This window comes from Xiphophorus hellerii, chromosome 20 (genome assembly GCF_003331165.1).
Source record: "Xiphophorus hellerii strain 12219 chromosome 20, Xiphophorus_hellerii-4.1, whole genome shotgun sequence".
Taxonomy (NCBI): Eukaryota; Metazoa; Chordata; class Actinopteri; order Cyprinodontiformes; family Poeciliidae; genus Xiphophorus; species Xiphophorus hellerii.
This window is the reverse complement of record NC_045691.1, coordinates 6,916,796-6,942,346: the sequence shown is the minus strand read 5'-3', so window position 1 is coordinate 6,942,346 and position 25,551 is coordinate 6,916,796. Positions and strand designations below refer to the sequence as shown.

The 25,551-nt window shown below is 36.7% G+C and overlaps 1 protein-coding gene across 1 annotated transcript; it reads right to left on the bottom strand.

Annotated features, from left to right (window-relative positions):
• Window positions 1-569: 569 nt before the first annotated feature.
• LOC116710573 (solute carrier family 2, facilitated glucose transporter member 1-like) lies at window positions 570-22,991 on the bottom strand. Its single transcript, XM_032549711.1, has 10 exons — window positions 22,606-22,991; window positions 11,052-11,147; window positions 6,521-6,681; window positions 6,177-6,417; window positions 5,925-6,087; window positions 4,926-5,113; window positions 4,725-4,829; window positions 4,166-4,267; window positions 3,876-4,079; window positions 570-2,946 (listed from the first exon to the last, which is right to left on the bottom strand). The coding sequence occupies exons 1-10, from the start codon at window positions 22,618-22,620 to the stop codon at window positions 2,746-2,748; spliced, it is 1,476 nt and encodes a 491-aa protein (XP_032405602.1). The 5' UTR covers window positions 22,621-22,991; the 3' UTR covers window positions 570-2,745.
• Between the last annotated feature and the right edge of the window lie 2,560 nt (window positions 22,992-25,551).

Below are 25,551 nucleotides of genomic sequence, written 5' to 3'. Positions count from 1 at the left end.
GCTCTACCTGCCTGTGGTTTAAACTCTCTTATCAGGTTTCAGTCAGGGATCTTTATGCATTTACTTAATGCCAGACTTTCTTTACTGTGGTATTTTTTTTACTTTGATCATCTAGCAATTCCTCTTTAATAAATGCCACTAAAATATGTTTATTTTTTAGATTGATCAGAGTATTGAGGAACTTTTTGCTGGAAACCTATGACATCCTTTGTCCATGGAAGGTAAATATGATGATGTATTTACTCTTCAAAATCAAAAGACAAGAGAAAATAACCTTACTTGAATAAAGTGCTTCCAAAAAGTTTGTCCCCTCAAATATTTAATTGGTTTTTGCATTTTTTTTTTTTGTCACACTTCAATGTTTTAAATAAAATGCAATACTATAGCTAGCCTGACTAACTAAAAAAAAACAATTTTCAGAAGATTATTTCATTTATTGAGGAAAGAAATCTCCAAACCAACCAGGTAAACAGGCTTGTATTATTATTTACATCCAATTGTTGATCTAAATCAAGTGTGGTAAAAAAGCAAAGAACAGAAACTGAAAGTATCAAACAAAACTTCACAAATCTGTTTGTATGACTTTGTTTATTCATCTGATAAACACAAGTTTTAAAATTATTTTACAGCATCATCCATCACATTTCATATTACTCAACAAAAAGCTTCTTCCACAATCCTCTAAACACTACAAAAATTTCACATGCAAATCTAAAAGTTACAGTATTGAAACGTGGAAACAATGTAGTCAGACAGAAAAATAAGGCAAAATGTGCTGCTCTACATCATTAATAATTTAAGTGTAAAAAAAAACATTAAAAAGTAAAGGATTTGCGTTATCTGAAGGGTATGGATCTATGTGTTGCCTTCATCCCATGTCTTTAACCTGCGTACTCAATATCACAGGCTATACATACCACAGTTCAATGCCCAGACATATTTATTAAACTATATACAAAAGTGAAATTTTACAAGTTTCAGTATCAGCAGTAGACATCAGTTGGAGCTGCTACTATAAAACATTTCTGGTGATATTAAGTGAAAGGCACACAAAGGCAAAGAGTGGAGATGTTACTGTGTTATGGAAAGAACTGCTACACATGTAGCAGACTGCTGGTCCTCGAATGATTAAAAACTTCTTTTTGTTGCTAATGTTAAATGTCTTCATTGCTGTGATATGATTGGTTCAAATCTGTGCAGAAAAAGGGCCATGGAAGATGGACGACTTTCCAAGGTTACATCTTAAAAACATTTTTAAAAATCTGTCAACAGTTCTTCCATCTCACTGTAGTGACAAAGTATACTCACTGTGCATCAAAAGGTAACAGACTCAGCCTCATCATCTGTCTCATTGTGAATAATAAAGTGCTGCTAAAACGATAACCTTTCTCAAACTCAGAGAGAAGACACGGTTTCTCAAAAGGGATACAGCAGAGATAGACAGCGATTTGTGCAGCAAGGCAAACCGGATTTGTTTCGGGTTTTTTTGTTTTACAAACATCGGTGCAGTGTAAAGCACCTGACTACAGAATAGCAAGACAGCAGAAATATTCTGCTAAATTCAGTACTGGTGGCAAAACAATAACAAACACCAACATAGCAGAACAAAACATAATCAGGGTAACAGAAATCCTCTCGTTCAGTTTGGTCTACTTTACTTCTATCTCTGAAGAATGACAGGCAGATCCAGACATAGTTTTTTAAACTAATGCACCACTTGGACATTAGAGAATTTAAACTGAAGCTGTATAGTCTAGATAAGTTCAGCCTGACCTGAAGTATGTCTAGTGACGGCTGGGGTAAAACCATTGATTCAGACCTAAACCTAAATCTAAACCTAAGTGAGGCAATTTTTTGGCTTTATTGCAGCTGAATGTGAGTGATTTAATTTAATTGTTGTTACCCTGTCTCTGTTACTCCAGAGATAGGGTATTTCTAGTTCCTTTTCTTAACACTAATGTAATTAGTTGTGAAAGCAACTAAAGAAAGAACCAAATATATTAGATTTTTGACATTTGACAATGACATTTTAGATATGACATGTCTTTTTAAGCAGAATAAAATTTGACATAGTAACTAAACAAGGAGTTAATTTAAGAAACATTCAACTGCTTGTCAGGACAGTTTGTATACTAAGTAACTTCATTCTGTTTGTCAAAGTGGAACATTGGGCAACTTTTGTAAAGTAATAGCCCCATCTGGTGGAAGAACACAGTAGCACAACGGCGCCAGAGTCTTAAAAAGATACAGCAATACAGTATGGTCGATAAAAACAGGAATCTCTCCACAGTGAACTTGTTTTTACAGTTATAGAACTCTTTACCCAGATAATAAACTCCATGTGCTGAGTTTATTATCACATTGAGCAGTAGCATCAGTAAAATACTAAAAAAACAGGTGATAGAAGCTGGTGGAGTGATGCAAATACGTCTTTTCCTTTAAAAATATTTCCAAAATATTAAAATCCTCCAGATCTCTCGTCAGCTCCTCTCCTCCCTACAGTCAGGGGACACCTCAACTATGGAGGCTTTCTTTTTTTTTATTATTATCTTTTTTTTATATATTTGTTTTACGCAATAAGAGCGAAGCAGTAAAAACCGTCGATTTGGAGACGATGTCCGAAATGTGGTGACAGAGTAAAAATTAGTCCGACCAGAAGATCTGTCTACTTCTAACCAGCGGACCCATCCAGCTCGCACTCGGCCTGCGAAAAAGAGTTTGTCTGAAACATTCGCAATCGTTCGCTCAGAGCTGAGAGTCCGCTCCCAGGCTGTTCAGCTCCTCCGGCGAGTGTTTCTCTGCTCCAGCGCCGGCCGTCTGGCGGAAGCCGGCGGAAATGTCGTCAAACGTCCGGCCCCGGGTCTCTGGCACTTTGAAGTACGTGAAGATGAAGAAGAAGAGCAGCAGGATAGTAAAGATGATAAACACGTAGGGGCCGCAGAGTTCCTGTCAAGACATAAAAAGAGAACAATAGTTATCACATCGAAATGAGTTCCTTCTTCTTCAAGTTTCTGACTTGTTTGTGTACTTACAGTAATCTTTGCTACAGTGCGAAAGCACAAAATCTTACTACGTATTTTTAGTTTAGTTTTTGATGCAAATATCTTAGCACACTTAAAATAAAACAAAATTAGTTTACAAGTAACCTTTCAGAAAGATTTAGGAGCTTGTTTAAGTAAATAATTTCTTAAAATTGATTTAAAAAACACTTATTTGTCTGGCAGATTATATCACTCATGAACATAAATTATAAGTGAAATAATCTGCCAGTGGAATAAGTACTTCTTTATCATTAGTCATGAATTACTGACAACAAACTCCCATATTTTGCTAAAAAGCTACTTTTCATTTAGTTTTTTCTTATTTCAAGAAATAGTTAGTAAGATTTTGTGTTTTTGCAGTGCAATACCATATTTGTGAATTGTTTTATACATGGAAATGCTAAAGGTGAAAGATTAGCAACCATGTCCAAAGAAACAGGTCAGTAAACAGAGAAGAGAAAAATGCAATAAAATGTCATGTTGTAATGTGCGGCACCTTTAAATTAAAAGTTCTAAAATACATGCTCTACAATGCTATATCTTTAACAATGTGTCATTTTTTCTATCAATTCCAAATGAAACTCTCTTTGATTATAAATAATCCATTACTATTCTTTCTGGGGATGTAAGGTGTAAGCATGATATTAGTGTCAGAATCCTTAAATTATCATTTGGCTTTGTTAAAATTTGTATTTAAAAGGTAATATGCACAGAGAGAGCTCTCTCTGCTGAAAGTCTCTGTCTAAAAGCAAGAAGTTGCATTTTATCTTCTGGCCACACAAGGCCGTGCTTGAGTAAGTTTATCACCAGGCCACTCTGTTTTTTTCCACTCACCTCTACATACTGGAAGCTCTGTGCCACTATAAAGTTGGCTGTCCAGTTGCAGAAACCAGCTACAGCCATGGCCGACGGCCTGGGTCCCTGGGAGAACAACTCCGCCACGATGAACCAGGGGATGGGACCTGGGCCCATCTCAAAGAACGCCACAAAGGCGAAAATGGCCACAATGCTCAAATAGGACATCCAAAAGAGTTTATCCTACAAAAATAAAAGACAAGAAGGAAGATGAAAAATATGCGTGATGCGTAAAGTACATATTTAGTGTTTCTTAAAGGGGAACCTACCAGCAAAGCCAAGGCTATGGTCATCAGGACGGCAGACGCAGCCATGCCCATCAGTCCCAGGAGGTGCAAAGTTCTGCGTCCTGCACGCTCCACAACGAACAGCTGAAAAGCAGATGAGAAAATATAACTACACAAACAGAGATATAAATTATATCTGGGCAGATTTAATCTGATCCAATTTAAGTACATTTAAAACTTGTGAATGAATAAAACAAAATTTAACCCAATGAACCAATTTAACTAAGAGTGAGAAAATAAGTTAAATCCCCCGTGGTAGATCATCAACAATAAGATAAAACTAAAATGCTTTAATTTTGAGAGAAGGCAGTGCAGCTGTAAGGAAATTACAAACAACTGCAATCCTTTTAGTGACATTTGTGTCTGCAGTCAATGAATGATTATGCAGAGTTTAGTCACTAATCGAATAGAAATTAGTCAAAGGACTTTACATTTACAGTTTGGTTTCAAGCATAAGAATATCCATATATTTTTATATTGTTTGTTTTAATACATTTAATATTACTTTTGTCATAAGAGCTGATCTTCATGCAGTACTTACAGAAACTACAGTGAAAGCAGTGTTAACAACACCAGCTCCGATGGTGGCATATACTGGCTGTGGAACTTTGGCTTTCTCAAAGATGCGTGTGGAGAAATAGAAGACCTAAAGCAGAAAACACAGAATCCTCATGTCAGTGTCTTCAGGACCTTCTGTCATTTACAACACACACAATACATGTGTAAATGTCTAATAACTCACAGCATTGATTCCAGAGAGCTGCTGGGACAGCTGCAGGACGATGGCGATAATGATGGGCTGGCGATAGAGCGGAGAGCGGAAAAGCTCCAAGATGGTCACTTTTTTCTCCCTCATCATCTGCCGGCTTTCCTCCTTCATCTCCTGCATGTCAGAACTCACATCTGTTGCCCCTCTTAGCTTCTTCAGGACTAAAATGGGTCAAAAAAAGGTATTAGTTGCAAATTAAGCCAGATTATTCTTTCTCTTATTGTAATTTTAAACCACACGGGCATATTCCTACATAACTGTAGCAACAAGGCATGGGCTGGTTACTAATATCACTGCCTTCTAACCTATATTTAGGAAGCAATTAATTGGATGAATCGTGATGAATCGATTATTGAATTAATTGTCATCTAATTTAATAATTGATCAATCATTTACTGGAGTGTTCAGACTCAAAAAAGGCAATTTTCTTAAAGAACAACTAAACTAAACCTGTACAAAAAATATATACGTTTTGCATTTAACATAAAAAAAACCCAAACATTTTTGTCTGTAAACTATGTTCTACTCAGAACTCCTCAAGAGGAAGTTTTAGCTTTACCTGGTTCAAATTTTGTAAAAAATAAAAGTCTGCTAATAATCACGTTTGCTGTCCAATTATTAATCGGTTGATCAAAAAAATAGACAACAGATCAACCCAAGACTGCATCGATGTTAAGTCAAGCAGAAATAATGAGCTTTTAATATGCGGATGTTCTAAGTATTTTTTAGCTGCAAATGCATCCTTTGCTACAAATGATCAAGACATATACTAACGAAATGCTGGTATGGCATTTTAGGGAATTAAAAAGTAATTAATAATTTGTTTATTTGTATTTTTAATGTATTTATAAAAATGTTTAAGAAGGCTTTAGAAGTTTAATGACAAATCTGCAGAATGTGTCATTTGGTTTTATCTGATTAACTGATATGAATAATCAATTACTAAAATAATAATGAGTTTGTTTAAGTCACCTGTTTTGGCTTTATTCTCTTCATTCTTGTTGATGAGCAGAAAACGGGGGCTCTCTGGGCACAGTGGAAGCAGGACGCACTGTATCACCGCCGGGATGAAGAGGAAGCCCAGCAGCAGAGGCCAAAACTCAGCGTTACCCATGATCATCTCCAACCCAAATATCTGGAGAACAGAAACATTATTAACCAGCTGCAAAGATTGTTTCAGGAACATTCCAGGAGGTTAAATAGGAGCATCCTCTGATCACCAACCTGTGCAATGAGGATGCCTACGACGATTCCCAGCTGGTGCAGCGTGCCCAATGCGCCTCGCAGGGCCGTCGGGGAGACTTCGCCGATATACATGGGCACAAAACCAGTGCAGAGGCCGGAGTAGAGACCCACTACAAAGCGACCAATGATGAGCATTTCCCAAGACCTGGCCAACTTTGAAAAACCCATCAGAGCGGCTGCGATGAAGGCTAAAATGTTGGCTATGAGCATGGAGTTCCTCCTGTAGAAGTCACAGAACCATTTAGAAGTCATTTCTGTAAATTATAGAATGGTAAATAAGATGCTATGTTTTAGTGCTTATGGCTCAGATGTAATTTATTTACCTTCCCAAACGGTTGACAAAGAATCCAACAGAGAAGGAACCAAAAATGCCTCCAATAGAGAAGATGGACACAGAAATGGCCCAGATTCCTGTGAGGAAGCTGCTGGTAATGTCCTCCCCGTAACGTTCTTTATACGTCTCATTGATGAAATTCTCAATGATCTGTTTAAGAAAAGAAGACATTCTTTTACTGCACAAATATAAATATCACAGATTTATGCTACGCTTACACGAGACCGATGCCTGGAAACTCCTGGTATTTTTAGATGTTGATTGGGAAAAAGTTCCACATTTGAACTGTAGAGGTGGGTGAATCGATCCAAAATATTGGTAGCATCGATACCAAGTCGAAATCGGAATTGGATCAATAATAGCATGGTGTGATCTGTACTTTAGTTTCAGATTCCCTCTTGAAATTTCAACTCAACTTTACCTCAAAAAAGATTGTTTTGATTTTCTGTCAAATGGCTATTTTTTTGTACTTTGTTTATTTAGGAAAGAATGCACACAAATTCGCATTGTTTTTATGTTTAGCATGTTAGCATCTTATTAAAGTATTTCGTAAACTACCTAAATTCTGCCCTGAGGTTTAACAAATTATTCAAACAAAGAACTACAAAAACATCTAAAAGTCAGAAGTTTGATGGTGATCGGTATCAGTATCGGCGTTACTGGCCATGTATTTACTTGGTAGTAGACTGTAGCCAAAGTATCACACACCACTATTAGGCAGCATTGCTAAGACACCTTAAGAATTGATTGCACGTGCGTTTTTGACTACCTTACTACTGTAGCTTCCATCTCTTTCTGAACAGTAACCCATCTCCCCTCTCCCATGAATGAAAGTGGTCATGTAACACATATATTCCTTATCAGAAATTGTGTCAAACTGAGCAGAAGAATACAGCACAATGTTATCCGCCATTCTTTTTGTTATCTGCCCATGTATGTGTAGAATAAACTCTACAGCTGTGCGTTCTGCACATGTGCAATTTCACACCTCTGAGGGGCGTGTTACAGAAAGTTAGAGGCTTTCAGACAGGTTTTCACTGTAAATAGGATCATAGATTTTAATGTTACATAATTAAACACAGCTACAATTCACGGTTGTGCACATTTCTAATGCGATCATCACAGTTACGTAATGCCTCAGTCTGATCATGTGCGCAATGTTTTCCTCCTTCTTAAATCCAAACACAGATGTTGGCAGAGTAGCGACCAGCTGATGGCGGTACTAACTACTCTATGTAATCACCATAACTTCCTGTATAAACCAGGAAGTTTGTCAGTGACACAAAGGAGTGTCAGAGTTCTCCTCCCCTCCCCCGTTGCCACTGAACCCATCACTAATCACCATGTCAACAAAACACTCCCATGAGACTCATAAAGGTCACCGCCTAGTCTGAACGTCAGTCAGTCATGCTTGCTCCGGTTGTGTCATACGTCTCCTGACCAGAGGTCTTAATACGCTGGAAGCTGAGGAGAGGCGAGGGGAATTAGAAAGTCAGCAGTGTCCTGGCGACGTGGTTAAAGAGAGGTGCTATCACTTATCAAGGGCTTTCCTTTGGTGGCAGCACACATGTACACTGACACTGTGACCACAGAGCCTGGGTCATTTCCACTATCGACTTACACTCACAAGACCTCGCTTGGTGATATCATAAATACGCTATCATGCCAATGACCTTCACATACACACGTCTGCACTTAGCCACTTTATTTAGAGGCACAACTTCATGTGCAAAAGTTGCACATAAAATCTTTAATATTGCTTTTTCTGCAACCTTTGCAAACCCAAAGAGCCATTTTTGCCTGGAGACCAGCTGAATAAAACTCAATAAGAGCCACAGACGTTAACAGATCTACTGAAGGAAGAACAACATATCAGTTTTAATACTTATCTACTTTAGGAAATGCTGCAATTTTAAACCTTTTAGGTTGTAAAACACAAAAAACAACTTTTGCAAGTTTGAAGAAACGTTTTAGTATCTGTATTAGCTTTTTCCTTTCATATTTTTTAAGATTCATATGGCTTTTATTGTTTTACATAAACTGAAAAATCTGTTTTGAGGCACTTGGATTCCACTTTTCATTGGCATTAAAAATTAAATAGAAGCCATTTGACCGTTGACTTATTATTTGGTGTCTGTTTTTTTGCAATTAATTTATTCCAGTTTACTTAGCAGCTGTAGCTAGGTAAAGTACAGTAGGCCTTCTAGCTGAAGACTGATTAGTAGATTTATTTCCTGTTTTGGGTTTTTATATTAAATACAAAATAAACTACATTTCAAAAATAGTTTTTAAGCTACCATAATACCAACAAATAACATTTGTCAGACATATTTTGCCCAGAGTAGTGATGTGTCATTTGCGAAAAAGTCTCTTTGTAGCAAATAAGAAGAATGAACTCCTGCTGCTGAGTCCTCAGATGCCCCTGATCTGCTCTGCTGAGAATCCATGCACATGAGGGCGGGACTTCATTATGATTGGCTCACACTATAGCCAATCACACACAGAGACAGTCTAGCATCATACAATGAGAGAAGGAAGTGGAGGAGAAACTCCAAAGCCACATGTAGTGACAGACAGAGGGATTTAAATGTGAAAACCTTACAATAAATAGCATCTGAAATGTTTAAAGTTTCTATATTCCCTGCTCAGTACCAAACCAACAATCAATAAATTCAGAGCTAAGTACTTGGGACCAGACCAGTTAATTCTTAACAAGGAACAGGAAAAGGAACTCTGCTGTTTTCTGTTGTTTGATGTTTCAAATGCAGATATTCTAAGGATCATAGGAGGAAAATGCCCCTTCAGAAACTTGTGGCCTTTGAAGAGTAGCACATCTCTACAAACGTCACATTTCAAAGTGACTGACTGACTGACTGACTGTCAGATTCTAAGCATGTAATTAAACCAAAAAATGCTGTTGAATGCAAGTAGTATATTGCAAATGGTGGAATTTCAGATATTTAACAGCACAAACAATGCTAAACAACTACGGATGTTTCTCTCGTTTCTAAGGTGAGCTTGTTCTGGCTAAAAATACGGTAATACATTTAAGTTTGGTTGGGTTCAGAACGGCACATACTGTATAAAGTAAGGAGGATACTACAGAACAGTAGGAAACAAGACCCTTTCAGGCATCTGAGGTCGCTCAAATTTGAGTGTGTGTGAAAAGGAGAGGAGAGTTTTACGCTAGGTCAGGTTGTCGCAGGAGAAAGGCATCCGACTCATTTGACAGCAACATGCAAGGCATTTCATATCTGAGCCATGGGGCAAACGGCCAACATTTATTGTGCTTAGAAAAAAAATAAGTGGCTGTGCTTACAGCTTCAATGTTCTTGAGGCAAAAGAAGAGAATGTCTTTAAAGCATGTCCTTTCTGTAAGGAACAACTTCTAGCTCTTTGATAGTTAAAGAATGTATGTTAAATATTGTCAATAATAAACTATTTTCTTGGTTTTATGGTTGTAACTAATTATTAATATGTTAATGATTGTACTCTCTAAAAGGCCCCACATTTGAATATTTACTTAGAAAGATAACATCTTTCCACCTGTTTTCCTTTTTATTGGATTTCATGTTATACCATCATGAAGTGATTTTATCTGTGTCAAACCTGAAGACATTTCTCTGAGCTCGTTTTTCCTTTTTTTCCAACCAACCTTTAATTTCACCAGAGGCTGAGAAAAGGATGATTTAGCTGACAGGCAATATGTCAGGTTTCTGCAAAAACCTCAGGTCTTAAACAGGGTAGGTAAAAACATTTATTGTGTTTCTTTTACATTTCAAATCATTGTTGGAGTTCTTCTCCTGATTTCTCCACGTTTTTAAAGTCTGTTTAAATCACAGTCTAGAACATTTTCGACAGCATGATAATTAAGGTGCTTTTTTTTTTACTGTAAGCAGAAATTGTTAGGTGTGAGCATGATAAAGGTGATAAAAAAATGACCTGACCTGTTTGGCAACTTGTGGAAAGGTGAGTCATATGAAAAGGCAGCTGTGTGGCTGCAAGGTGTGTCCAGACCAATGCAAAGCCACCTCACAAAAGTTATTTACTTGTGATGAAATGTTTGACATTCCAGGAGAAATTATTCTCTCTGGTGTCCTAGTCTGCCAATAAAACCCACATTAGAAATGTTCCTCTGGGGGCATGAAAAGATATTTTTCATTATTTTGTTTAGCTACAGGGATAGGCAAGTGTTTGCGTATTATTTTTTTCTAAAATGTCCTGCTCTTTTCCAGCAGACGGCTGAACAGACGACATACTTTTTTGGGCACAGAAACTCTGGTACTAATGTCCTTGGACTTATTGGGACAGAAGAGAGCTACTTTTATCTCTTCTCTTAACCCAAACTTTTCCTATTCTGTCCTTACATCCAGTCATGCAAGCAAACAAATTCAGAGTTATTAACTAACCTTTTTCTTTTTTCTTTTTTTTCTTACAGATATTTAATGTTTAGGTAATTTGTATTAATGGTCTTAAACGGACTCATGTTCTGATGATCTAAGATTGAGTGTCCAACTCACCTTCTGTGGAGCATTGATGACACCTGAGTTGTATCCAAACTGCAGGGAGCCAATCACCGCAGTGCCAATGCTCATCAACAAGGGGAACGTTAGTTGCTGCAAACAAAAACACAAAGTAGAGATTTTGTATTCAGTGAAAAGACCAGCTCAACCAGTTACCATTTTAACCAGCAAACATTCATTATTTTAAAAGCATAAATGACTTCAAATTATAAGATTAAAACAGCATCACTTTACTGATTCTAATATTTTATTTGGCTAAAAACTCTGATGCAGCTCTATTTTCCACTTTCTGGGTAAAGTTTTGTCTGAAATTGTTTTGGTTATGTTTTTTGAGAAATGTATAAGTCTATGACTTTTACTTTTTAAGACTGTGTGTTTAAAAGTAGTAGTTATTTGCAATAATGTAGTTCACGGTTAATTTCCAAATGCTACAGATGGATTGGTTTGACATCCAGATCTGTACATGTTTATAAAAATATTATATAACGTAAGGCTCACAGATAATAAGTAAAAAAGTATTGCAACATGTAGCATAAATTACATTTTTATATTTAAAATGAAAAAAACAGAATAAGATAAATGTTATGACTGAATAGTAAGGAATGTTTCTTGGCAGTGATCGGTATGGGATTTTACTGCTTGATAACCTTGATTAAAAACATTTTGGCTTTGAAGTTTTTGAACAAAAAATTTACTAAAAAATATGTTTTTATTTAGAAAAGAAACTCAACAGTTACTCCTAAAACTGGAAAAAAAAAAGTTTCTTGTTTTGAGCTTGAGGTACTTACTGTATATGTTTATAAGCAAAAATAAAGGATGAACACAGTCACAATTTGACTTGGTTATCAATTGCTTGCGCAAAAACAGGTTACCTTCGTAAGGGTGGCTCGAAATATTATTTGTCTTTCTTTTTAGGGAGATAAAACTGCATTAGCCTTCTTTCAGCCAGCTGATAGGCAGTGTGCAGTAACAGGTAGAGAAGGCTTTTGTCAACATTTCATCTGGCTTCTCATTAAAAGATATTAACCATATTAATGGCTGTATGTTTGGAAATTTTAACTTTTTGCACTTTGATATCTTTACCAGACCATCCGTAGCTCTTATAACATATTACTTTCCATATTATCCCTCTGTATTGCTTTTTATGTTTAAGGTATTTGACCATGAGACATATTCGACCCCATGTAGTCGTCCTTATTGTCCCTGAACTTTTGACCGTGCTCCGGGTTTTAGATGAGTAAGCCTCTCTGATGAAAACGGTCCTGGTTAACCCCAGGTGTAGTGATGCTTTGTCTGTGTTCATGTTCCTGTGATTACAGAGCTCATTTTGAGTTGAAGCTCAGTAGAGCCCCATAGATTAGAGAGGATTTTCCTCATACCAAGAAGTAAATAAAGCATGGTGGGGTATGCCGCTTTCATTTTTCCTCCTGCTGGGCAAGAAAATAGCAGCCTTATTAAAACACCATTTTTTTGTCTTTTAGCCACAACAACTTTCTGCAGAACCACGAGTTGCTGTGGTTATATAAATAAATTGTAAAAGCATTTATGGAAATTAACGTTTCCACAAAAAAAATATATATATATATATTGAGTATATTGCCTCAATTCATGGTGAACAAAGGCTTTAAGTATTTCAAAGTTTCAAAAATTCCCAATCACATTTTCTCTGGCTATATGGAGCAACAAAGTCCTGCCACTCCCCCACTTGTTGCTGAGCACTGCCATTCAGCTGGCTGAAAAAAGGCCAATTAACTTTTGTGTCACTTAAATCCAGCTCTCTGGATAAAATAGACAAAACAGTCATGTAAGAAAAAAAAAACTAAAGGAACAACAACCAACTCTCTTAACATGGTACTATTTTTAGTTGCCTGTCGATTCAGGAGTTATCTGATCAGATCACTCAATCACCAAAGAAACATTTTAACCTGTTTGTTATACTTGTGTTTCTTTATAAAAATCAGTGTTTAATCTTTGTTCTTGGTTACGTGAGTAAAAAATAATCTCTAATATAAAATAATATCCTATATGATTTAGTTTGTCTGTTTTGTAGAATTTTATAGTAATTATACTTTAGGTTTTCATACAGTGAGAAAATCCCATGTCTAGTTTTTAACTGTTTTGTCTTTTATAACTCACACTGAGGTCATCCAGTCCTGGAACTGGAAAGTTCATGTTGTTTATAAGTCCAGTGCTGTTTCTGTGATTTACTCTGGATAGCTGCCTCGTATTTTGGAAACATAAGATAATCACATGCCTGGATGTCACTTCAAAGTCTTTTTCTAACCTGAGGAGAAATAACCACGCAGAGGCCTTACCAAGTTTAGCCACATAATGATATTAAAGTCAAAAAAGGACAAGCACTCCCTGAGGCTTGAGGTGCTAAAGTCCAAGAGACAGTTTATTATTTATCAAGTGTAGGTAAGTAATACAAAACACATCTGACTGGAAGCAGCAATAAAAAGTTTGGAAACTATGACTATAAACAAATGTTCTGCCTTCAGTGATGACTAGGTGGTTTTATGGGACCCAAATTTAGCCAAGAACATTTCTCTCACACAATTAGAGCAGCGCTGTTTGAGGCTTCATGCTGGTGATGCTAAATTCCTCAGGAGAAAATTAAATTCATCAGCAAGGGTTAATTAGTTGCTTTTGTTTTTGTAACCAGCCCTTCTGGTGAGTCCATGTTCATCGCAGAGCATGAAGATCCGTTCTTTATCACCAGAAGAACTGAAAGTTATTCTCCGTACTAGGAATGGAGTGGTGAAAAGTATAATCAATACATTGTAGCTATTTTGTTTGTTTGCTTTAAACTAGGGATACACTGATTGGGAAATGTTTAACAATATGGGTCTTCTTTATTAATGCTTACGTTGTAGAAGAAAAGCAATGGTGGGCATACTAACGCACTAGTAGTGGAGCTAAGTTTTCGTTAATTCAAATGCAATTCAAATTAAATAAAAAATTTATTTTTTAAGCGGTATAACACTTGTTTTGTTAAGAAAGGACTAACATCAGCCGGTACTAGGGCTGCACAAATTTATTTATGCTGATTTTCTTAATTTTGGGAGATTGGTAAACAGTCTGAAACTATTAAAGTAACAAACCCAAAAAGTTCTCAATAAACAGAAATTGAAGGACACTAAAATGGTACATAATAAAATGGTACATATGTTTTTTTAAAGTATTTTTGAAAAAGAAGAACAGTAAGTGAAGCTGAATGCCAAATGTGAATTAGTTCCAGCTGATCTCATTAACATTCTTTTTTTTCTGCCGCAAAGCTAATATGGTCCACTGAGCTACAAACAAACCAAATTCTTCCTTGCTTTTTTTAGAAGGTTGTTCTTTACACAGTGATGACTGCTGTTGTTTCTCCAAAAATCTCCAATTTTGCTGAAATCCTCATAGCAGCCTGGTATTTTCATTAAACTTTTCACATAAGAAAAACAAGATTGTTTTGAAGAAGACCTTTTAAAAAACTAAAAAAGCCCTGAGAAACTATTTCAGATGATTATGTAAACTGTTCTCCTCTGAGATATGATGAAAGCGCAGACTGCTACTTTTACATGTGACAGTTTCAGGCTTACCTGGCAAGTCTGAAACTGCCCAGTTTTCTCCCACTAGATATGATGATGAAGAATAAAACCTTGTGTGGGTTTTTTGGAGGTTGTCCCTGCATGCCTGTTTTCTATAAAGGACACGTATGGTCCAACTCTTACTTTTTCAACCAATGGCGGCCATCGAGTTCGTAACGCAGTTTGGCAGCTGTATATTAAAACATACACCGACTTCGTTTAGCCTTCTGGGTTTGGGATTTAAAGCAGGCCTTGGGGTAAATGAGGAAACCCTTATTCTGATACTGAAGATATATTCTGAAGAACTACAAGAACTCTCAGAGAACTACCAGCTGCTTTTTACTATCAACAATGAAATCCTGTTGGTGCCTCTGGGAAAAATCAGTCTATTTAAATCCCTCCTCCCTTCAGGGAATAGATGTATTTGTCCACAAAAAAAATCTCCTCAAATGTGGATGTTTGACTTCAGCTACAAACGGCTCTTAGCAGTTAAATTCTCTAGCTTTCAACCTTCAAAACACACAAAGTGCACAGGGAATCTAATTTGTGAGAAGCACTGAGTAAAACTTTAAGAGAGAGAATTCTAAAGAAATCCTAGCAGAGTTTAACCCGAACTGACTCTCCCAGATGATAAGAAACCCCTCCTTCTTCACTGTGAAAATCCAAAATAAGAAAGTAGGTGAGATATTTTATGTTTCCTGGAACTCATAAACAAGAAGGCCAGCGTAATACTTTACTTCCTCATGAGAGAAGCAGTGAGGTTACACCCATTAGAACTATTCTATTATCGAAACGTTGGAGTCAATCCCTCTCTCCTTGTGCTTCGCCTCTCAGATTCGTGTTACATCCCTGGCATGTTTAATGCAGCAGGAGCTTTCAGATGTGTTTACATTTCCAAAACAAGTGGTTTGACCTGAACAAGCAGTCACAAGGTTTTTGAATAAACTTTATCAAAGCTCTCCCTGGATCCTTTCATGCAAATGTTTCGTGTTTGCATGTGAGGGTTTAAGCAAGACATAAGTCTGCAAGCAGGACTTTTCTGTCCAGTCATGGCATCAGTACACAAACCACAGCCAACAATGATCAAATGTTCGTCACATAAACCGGTACAGTCAGATGAGCAGAACAGGAAGAGTCAAAAAACCACTGTCAAATCGGTAGACGCAGAGCCATTCTGATCCTTTACTCAGTCACGTAGAACCACTGGATCCTGTTCAGTTGACGCAACAATAAAACGTAAAAGGAAATGAAGCAGAGCAGAAGCCCCCACCCAAATTTGGGCATCTGTAACCACAACCACTGACATAAACCAGCATTTCACTCTCCATCCTCCAGCCTAGCTAGGGGACCTGAAGGGATCAGTGTGCAGAATTTCCTGTTGATAAAGGAGAATCTCCCTCCTAATATCCTTATACTCTTTGTGCAGTTGAATATTTCTCTTTATTCTGACAGTCCTGAAGGTCAAAAAAGGAAATACAGCCCAGGCTGTGAGAATCCAAACCAGCTGACAGAGAGGTGATGTCAATTCATGTTAATTTAATCAAGAAAATGAGGGTTTAGCTGCAAAAAGGGATGTCAACAAGAAATCCACAAGTGATTCAACACCTGTTGGCAGATGTTTTGAAGGTCTTTAAAAGCGCCCTTAAAAATAAGAGTATCTGCAGGCTGTGGCAAGTCAAGTTGAAGACTTTTATTATTGCCACCCTGAATTAAAATTAAGACCAAAAAACTATAAATATAGTTGATGGTTGGGGGATCATGCAGTATTACAATCAAGCGTAGCAAAAACAGTGAAACGTCTGGGGTCTATTTGTGGCAGCTTTGTGTTTTTCACACAGCATATGACTCTCTACAGCCTTGACATCCACAGTGCCTAGCTTAAAAGTTGTTTTGCACAGATTAAACCTAACCTCATATGGGTTGGCAACAGAAGTGAGCCAATGGCAAAACAAATCGTCATCCATCCAACTGGCAATAAATTTTAATTTACCCACAATGGACGCAAAAAAGGGTACACTAGCAGCTAGTTAGTGGTAGCCTCCACTGCCTCAAGTCACAGAACGCAACTAAAATGTTTGTGTGCGACTCAAACCTTTGCCTGCCACAAAAGTCCTGTGAGAAAAAGAAAAACTACATAGAATACAGAAAATTAAGTAGTCATGCAATGACAGAATTTAAGACCTGTGATTAACTTATTTAAGGCCTAATACATTTTAAAAGATTTTAGGTCATTTTAATGGCTTAAATTTAGATACAAAAACATGAGAAGCCCTTTAAGTCATAAAAATAAATTTTATCCAACAAACATGGCACAAAGTACAGCATCTCCGTTTATGAAGTGTAAAATAGAATAAACAGAGATTCTTTACTAAAGGAGCAATGAGTTCAAATCTGATGTAATAGAAGAAAGACGGATGTATAACCATCATCTTACCACAGGTTTTTCACACATGAGCAGCGATGTCTGTAATCTTTAGTTTTTCTTTTAATTTGCATTCCATGTGTCATATGAGAGAAAAACTGACATTTCATCACGTGGCACATCAAAAGGAAAACCACTTTGTTTCGATTCCAAATGAGCAACTTCAAAACTGCTGCAATCATAAAGTAGGTCACTTCAACAGAGAGTTTTGGGCAGGCTTATGTTTTTAAAATGCAAAATAAGTCATAAATGTTTAAAACTATCTCACTTGGACTCACAAACACATAGAGCTACAAATGGTTTTTGGTGTCTGGTCTATAAAATTCCAAACACTTTTCAAACATCCTTGAGGATGTTCTCAAATTTACTGTTTTACAAGCCACAATAAATATTCACTTAAAAACTTACAAATTTAATGTTAGGAGTATGGAATAGGAGATTTTTGCAAAAACTAAGCAAAAAATATTCGTAATAAGTGAAGCTCTGGAAAAAGTCGTTTTTCTGTTTCTCCGTGACTCATCTTGGTCATTCATGAGTATTTCCCCGATGAATGTGTAAAGTATTAAAAGCAGGCAGTAGTGCGACTGGTTTCATTTCCTTTCCACCAGTCTGCGCCGGATCAACCGCTCTGGCCTACACTACACCGATCACGTCTCTCAGCATGTCGTCTCTTTGGTCTCAGCTTACACAGCTGTGTGGAGCCCGACATGTGCCCGCCTCCTACAGCGTCCTCACACTGATAGCATACCCTGCTCCCACACTGTGGTCACTTAACAGTTAAACAGTGGTCAGCAGAGAATACTTTGCAATTAATAAAGCTATAGCTCAGATTCTGAAAGAACTGTCCTTTATCTTGTGATATTGTAGTGAATTAAAAAAAGTCAGACGATTAAAAAAACGCAAATCATATCAAGCATTGTCTACATGAGGGGTGTCCAAAGTGTGGCTCAGAGGCCTTTTGTGGACACTGGAATGATTTTGTTTGGCCTCTACGCACAATTCAAGAATGTTTGGACTGCCAGCAAAAGCAGTTAATACACATCGATAAATCTGACTAATTTAAATCCTCTTAACATGAAAAATGTTGGGAACACTGCAAAGTATATAACATTTTCATTTTTTACTTTGATTTGAAATTCTTAGTTAACAGGACCAAAAACATCCAGCTACAAAAAAATTAATTAATTTTAAAAATAAAAATAGAAAATTGGGCACAACTACTTCAATAGACTGGCTAAATTTGTCTTTCCAGGAGTGATCCATAATCTTTTGCTGCTGTTGTGAAAATAAAACTGTTACATACCAACAAAATATAAATCATTAAAATCCCAAAAAGTAAAAAGAAAAAACCTGTCTACCTCTCCTGTTTCAATATGCCAAATATGTTAACCCATTGTTGTTTCAGATCTGGACTTGTTTAGATTATTACTGAAAAGTTGAAGGTTAAATAAAATCCCTACAAAATAAGGCAGAGATATCTATTTTTAGTAAGAAAAGAAGGAATTGGGCCCAGACGTACTTTCAATTTGCCAAGTATTTCTTGTGAAATTTCTTGCAACATGATATCTCCTTCTTTCAAAAGGACTGTATCATGAAATATCTGCACGAAATCATCTTTTGTATGCAGCCATAGCTTCATTATCCACATTTGTGTCCACAGTTAAGAATATGAAGCAGCTGACGTTGCATGTTTGTCCTGTGAAGCATTTCCAATTGGTCTCAAGCAGAACATCAGATCACCTGTACAGTATGTACGGTGTACTCTGCCAATGCCACTGCAAAAATCTTCAGGGTCTTATCTGTCAGTGCCAGTGGCACTTCACCCAGGCACAGATAAAGACGTATTTATAGTCTGCTCCACCCCCAGGAACGTGTTGACTGAATTTAATTGTGACACTAGTGACAGCTCACTTGTAATATTAAAGTCAACAGTGTGCATATTTCTGGACGTAAGGCATGATGGAAAACTTAACCATGACAGCATCAAAACAAAAATAAAATCCAAAAACAAAATGTGTAATATGATCTAGCTACTTTCATTTTACTGTAGTTAATAAAATGTTACACACTGACAGTCTGCACACTATTTTTATTGTTGTTTTGTACAAGTGAAACCTCAGGTACAAAATTAGAATAAATAACTATTAAATATGTAGTTTTCAAGTAAACATTCTTCTTACTTAGAATTTTATATCTTCCAGCATTCTGCTCTTTATAAAGACAAACTAAGTTCCTACACACTATTCACGTCAATTCCACATGTTTCAACACTCCAATTTATTCCAATTTCCATCAGTATTTAAAACAATCTGGACCTCTGAACACACAAGATTTACGATGCATGTTGGATTTAATTATGGTCTTTATGATCCATTGATCACAAAAGAATTCAGTGTTGAAGTAGCTAAAGGGTTACAAGTGAATAAGATGGTGCTCTGCCAGTTTACAGGGAATTGTCTAAAAATATTTCAAACTGAGATTAGCAGTATTGTATGTAAGATAAAAATATATCAGCCTTCTTTCTGAATCAGGCAGTGCACAGCAACAGGAGTGGGGGGGAGGGACAGAATTGTGCCACTGTTTTCTATGTCAAATACCCACAAAAGACTAAAATCTTTTCCTCGTTATTTACCTCATTATAGGGACTCTAAAGTGTAGGAATGCTATTGTGACCCATTGAAGTGGTTTTGAAATTACTACTGCTTAAAACATTTACAATACTGCTAGACCGGCCATGTCTAGTGCAGATTCTCAGGAGTTGAGAATCGGTCTTGTTTTTCAGAACACATTTCACTTGTTATCAAAAAAAAAAAGATTCAACGACTTCCTGGGACTTTAATGCTTTTAAAGTCAATATATGTGAAATATGAAGCATGTTTATGGTTGACCCACCTGGCATCCATGTGTTAAAGAAACTGAGGTCACATATGGTCAGTTTGTTCACCTGGACATCAGGTGAAGACAAACATGATGGTGGATCCGCCAGGAGCTGCTTTCTTTTCTCTATTTACTGACAGTCACTTTTACTACAAAAATGTGGGTTTTACTGTCCCCAATATACCGTGCCTTATCCTTTCAATGAGGATACAGCTGTCTCTCAGCTAATGGAGAGGTTTTGTCTTTGGGTCAAGCAGTTTTTGTACTTCTATCCTCCAAAAAGTCTCTACACTACCAACAATGGTAGGGTTGAGTTAAGACATGTTAAAAACAGTATGTCTGACTTCATACCAGTCAGAGGACTAATAAAATACCTCAAACATGGAATCTTGCTTCACTCTGCATCATAGTCAAGCTGTAGTGGAATCTTCTTTTGCAGAAAATCCTCATTGTGCCTCATTACAACAAAGATGACAGTTACATTAGGAGACATGCCGAGGGGAGGCAGTCTTGCAGATGAAAGGAAAAACTACTGGAGCATTTTGAGAGCGGTCAGAGTTGGCAGAGGTCTGACAAGCAGGGCATTCAAAAGACTTCAGCTGCTGTGATGTACTATGAACCAACAGTACTGGCTCTGGACCCCCCAATCAAAATACCTGCTGCCATAAGAGCTGGTAAGAACTTAACAGCTCTCCAGTTCCAAACAGAGCAGATCAGCCACGTGTTTGGCCCCAGTTAACAATCCTCATCTGGTTTGGAAGACGGGGGTAAATTTTCCAGTTGACAAAAATCGCTGAAAATCCCATGCTAAAATGATAAGTTCAACATATTAGACGTAATTACCAAAGCACTTTCCATAAACGATGTCCTTCCTCTACAGCATTAACAAGCCGCACCTTGTTGGGACAATAGTTGCCAATAGAGACGCTGCAGATTAAACAAATGAATCACTTCATTGGAGGCCAAACTATGACTGGTGACGCGTTAATCTGCTCTTAACTACCCAACTCTAATTGAACGCCAAATATTAAAATCTCGATCACAAGACGGCGATTAGCCTATGCACGGAAACATAAATACACACAACAGCTCAGAAGCACCAATGAAAGCAACATCTGACACAGAGGGAGCTCTAGGCTTTAAGACTCACTTTTTTTCTCTAAGAGCTCTTACTTAGGAGCAACTCTATGTCACCATCACACTGTGAAGTGGAAACACTGAGAACTATTCCCATAATGTCCCTGAGCCTCCCCAGCAAATGAAGGGACATGAAGGACAGCCAGGGAAACATCAAGGGAAGAGCAGGAGGAGGATGGGGGGGCTGAAGTCCTGTGGTGTTTATGCTTCACTGGTTTGCATGTAACTTGTGACCGCAAAACGTAGCAGGATGGAGCCAACATTATCACGCAGCAGATAAGTTATATTTTCAGAACCCAGAGCATTACAATACATAACTCTGAACTTGATGAGACAAATACACCATCATATTGTTCCGATATGACTGTTTTGGTTTAAATATTTTGTTTTGAAACAAACCAGCACCTTTAATTGATAGCTAGATACTGTATCGGCAGGACTGACAAAGTGTCACCAGTTTTCATAAATTGTTCCCGAATCAAAATGTTAAATTGTTCTGAGACCAGGTTGTCAAAAACATCGACTGTTAAGGAAAATTATTTTGAAAGTAAATCACTTTTAAAAATGTTGATACTAGACTTAAGCTAAACATTAGAATCTTTGAAAATTATTAAAGGCACACATCATTATTTTCAAACCAAGCCATTAATTTTTCAGCAACTAAAAATTAGTAAACTTTTAATTTGTTTTATAAGAAAAATATGCCACTTTTTAGTATTTTAATAAGATTTTCACACTGAGAAGTTTTTGTTGGCCTATACTTAAACTTTCAAAAACCTCAAGTTTAATAAACACATTCTAGTATGAAATTCCTTCTAAATTTCTCTGGTATTACAATATTTTGCAAAAGAAATACCTATGAACCCTATGAGACTCTCTTTCGTGTATTTTACTCCAGAAATTACTTTGAAACAGTAATCAGATAGGCAGAAGTTATAAACCGGATCTTTCTTTTTCTTCATTTTGTTTTGAAAAATAAAATCTAAAATGTAATTTTGATTATCTGACTTATTTTTGTTTTAAATTTTACTTTTATTGTTTTATTTTCATAGCTAAAAGGATTAATGTCGAATACATTCGGAATATTAGAACCATACACATTTGTATTAATCATGATATAGCCGGACTCTTTTGAAACGTTAGTCACGTAGCCTCTTACAGGAACGGACCACCTCATTCTGAATCAAGCCCCCTTCCCGTGACGTCATGACGCATAGTAAAAAAAAATTAAACATGTGGACCCAAGATTCCCGCAACTTTAAATAATTTGAATGTGATCGGACATATCAAATAAAGACACACATATTAATTTGAGATGAAATCAAGACTATAATAGCCATAATTTGGGGATTAAAATACTATCAGACGCAACAACTATGTAATAAGCAGACAAAAGGATGTTTAACCTTTAGCTGTGTCATGGCGCCCAACGGGTTAAAAAATAAGAACTGGGTGAAGTGAAATATCACGCAATGCCTTTAAACCACCGGCAACTAAACAAGTTTGACAGGATCGAGAGCTTGCTGTTGTTAAGTTTTATTACCTTCCCTGAGTCCATGGCAGCGAAGGGAGGAAGGCGTTTCTCTTTGTCTGTCGGTTTATCGTTAGAGTTGATGGACAGTCTTCCTACGGATCTCCGTTCAGAAATTGTTCATCTTTTTTAAGCTTCTGATCTTCTGAAAAGCCTTTGATACTCGGGAGTTTTCTACTTTTCAAGAAGTCTCTCTCTGTCTCAGCGTGGTATCTCTCTTTAATCTTGTATCAGGTGTGATCTCTCTCCCTTCCGTCGTTTCAAATGAGATCTTCTGTTTCGTCTCACGCAGTTTCGTGAATGTGTAAAAACTTCCAGCTGCAGCAGTCTTCTGCCTCTTCAACTTTATGGAAACAGACATGCAGACACGAGCTGAGCCACGCGTTAATATAGCAAAGATGACGAGTTTCTGAATGGGTGGTCCGAAGCAAATAAAGGTTCCTCCCACTTAGAGGAAGCCCGTAAGTCCTGCCCATTTTTTATGTTATCAAGCATTGGAAAAGTAGGAGGTCCATAAGAAATGAACCTCCTACCTCTCATTGAAGACAGTCCTGCCGTATACTTACATATGTATTTTAATCAGCCGGAATAGCGTTGAAAATTAATTTTATTCATTCATATCTATTACAGTTACACAGTGTGCTATATGAAAATTTGAGGTGGAATATTTACAGCTGTTTAAAAAAAAAATCGGTTTATCAGAAAATTTTAATGCTACACAACACAAATAAAATAATATTTGAATGCAAAAAAATGACCTATACAGTCCTTGGGAAAACTGACTTGACAGTTGTGCAGCAGACAGTCATGGACATCACCCACAAGATGGGTATACTGCATAAGGTCATTGCGGTATACCCTGGATTATGTAAAGTTGAGTGGAAGGAAAAAGTGTAGCAAGCAAAGATGTACAAGAAGCATGTAGCCTTAAAATAATTATGAAGCAAAGCCTGTTCAAGAGGTTGGGGATTAATCAGAAACGTTGAAAAAGTGTATCAACAGTTACCATACTACTTCTTGAAAGTTACATTGTCACATCCCAGTTAAGCCACTCCAGAACCACACAGGAGCATCTAAAGTCAGTGGTGTCCAACAACACTGGTTGTATCATTCTTTTCAATAAACCTTTCTCTGATTTGCTTGGAGAGTTTGTTTCAGGAATAGTGATTAACCAGTGAATTGAACTGGTTCTTTATACTACAGTCACTTGAGACACACTCAGTCTTTACTTTGACATCAAAGATTTCTTTGTCTTTTTTTTTTTTTTTTTTTTTGTCAAAAAAGCCACATGTGTTGCTCAATCATTGATTTGTAAAAGCAATAAAAGGAGTAAAATACCCAACGGGGTAAGTACTTTCTATAACATTGAAAATTGAAATTGCAGAATAAACTGAAAGAATCCAAGACATGTTCAGTTATACACTTATAGAAATGGTTTGCTCTCCATAGCTCTTTATATCTTCATAAAAAATGCAAGAACTGACCAAGCTATATTCTAAAAAGCGACCCTTGCATTCCAAGTGCACTTTATATGATCTCAAAAGTCATATTTTTCTGGTTTCTAGCTGAAAAAAGAGGGATTGGAAACCCCCCGCCGGTGCAGACTTTGAATCACATAAAGCCTTTGGTTAGAGTTCAGTACTTACTCTGTCTTTTCCTTATTTGCTTGTTGTTAGTCCTGTTTTCTGCTCTACCTGCATTCTTAGACTTAATTTCCTCAATATCTAACTGGTCCCGTGTTCATTTCCTCCTCTAGAATTAAGTCTTCCCTTGATTCCCTTCCCTGTACAGCAAATAATCCTCTCTTATATTAAGTTTAGTTTGTCGGTCCCTAATTTTGTTGTTTATGAATCATCTGCTTTTGAAATGTTGTTTGTTGTTAAAAGATTTTATAAATTCCACTCCCGCTTGCCTGCACAGTTTTGTTTGCATATAAATCTTTTGTGATGTTTCCTTTAACCTTTGCGAGACATAAAGCATAAAGAATTATATTCCATATTTATTTGCAAAAATATTGAACTCGATCCAAAAGCTACTGGGGTTCTTTGTGTAACTTTACAGTTACACAAATAACTTTAATCAGTACTTAAATCATGTCAAAAAGTGATTTTTGACATGATTTTTCCAAATATCCAAAAAACAAATAACTATAGTTGATTTTGAGAAAAATGAAAGTGATTAGTTTTATTAGTACCAAATTTGGTGATCTATTTTGGTTTTCAGCAAGATCAAATTTACTGTCTTTCTGACAACATTTGGCTTCACTAGAAATTAAAGCAAAATTCACGAGTAAGCATGATATTTACTCATGAGTCTGAGTAAGTATCAGACTCTTGAGTAAGTGTGATACAGCTGAGTCTGCAGTTAAAATTATTCCTGCTTGTCTGTAGAATTTTTCCATCGACTTTTAAATGACGACGATTAACTGTCTCTATGGCTTAAGTTTTCAATAATTTCTCTCTCGTTCTGTGACAGCAAAATCTGTTTTATCTTCAGGTATCACTCCATAAACAACGAGTTATGGATTTTCCCATGAGTTTGCCTTTTATTCAGCCTCTCTGCTGTGAAGTTGGAGTGTTTGCTTCCAAACGCTTCAAAAAACAAATATTAAAAATGAAAACTAAGAACTTTTGTGTGGGATTTTGAAAGGTGTCCAAAGCTTGTTACAAAAACTGAAAAGAAAATAATTTCAAGGATTGTAAAGGAAACATATGTGTTTGCAGAGCACCTGAAAGCACCACGGAGAGGAAGGGTATATTTGTCAAAATTTGGCCCCTGTTTTTTTCTTCATTGCCTTTGAAATCTTAAGATAACAATACACTGGAAACATGGAGGAAGAAAATCTGAAGCTGAATCTAGTTTCATTTTTATTATTAAAACATATTTACTCAACTTATTTGGGAGAGACTTTTGTCCATTAAGGGTCTTTTCTGTCCTAACAGAATAACATATGAATCT

Bases quoted from the DNA above. Each gene is read 5' to 3' on its own strand.
- LOC116710573 (XM_032549711.1), bottom strand. The intron at 6,682-11,051 runs GTGAGTTGGACA...TTTCTTAAACAG, and splicing joins TCATCAATGCTCCACAGAAG to ATCATTGAGAATTTCATCAA. The intron at 6,418-6,520 runs GTAAATAAATTA...TGACTTCTACAG, and splicing joins TTTGTCAACCGTTTGGGAAG to GAGGAACTCCATGCTCATAG.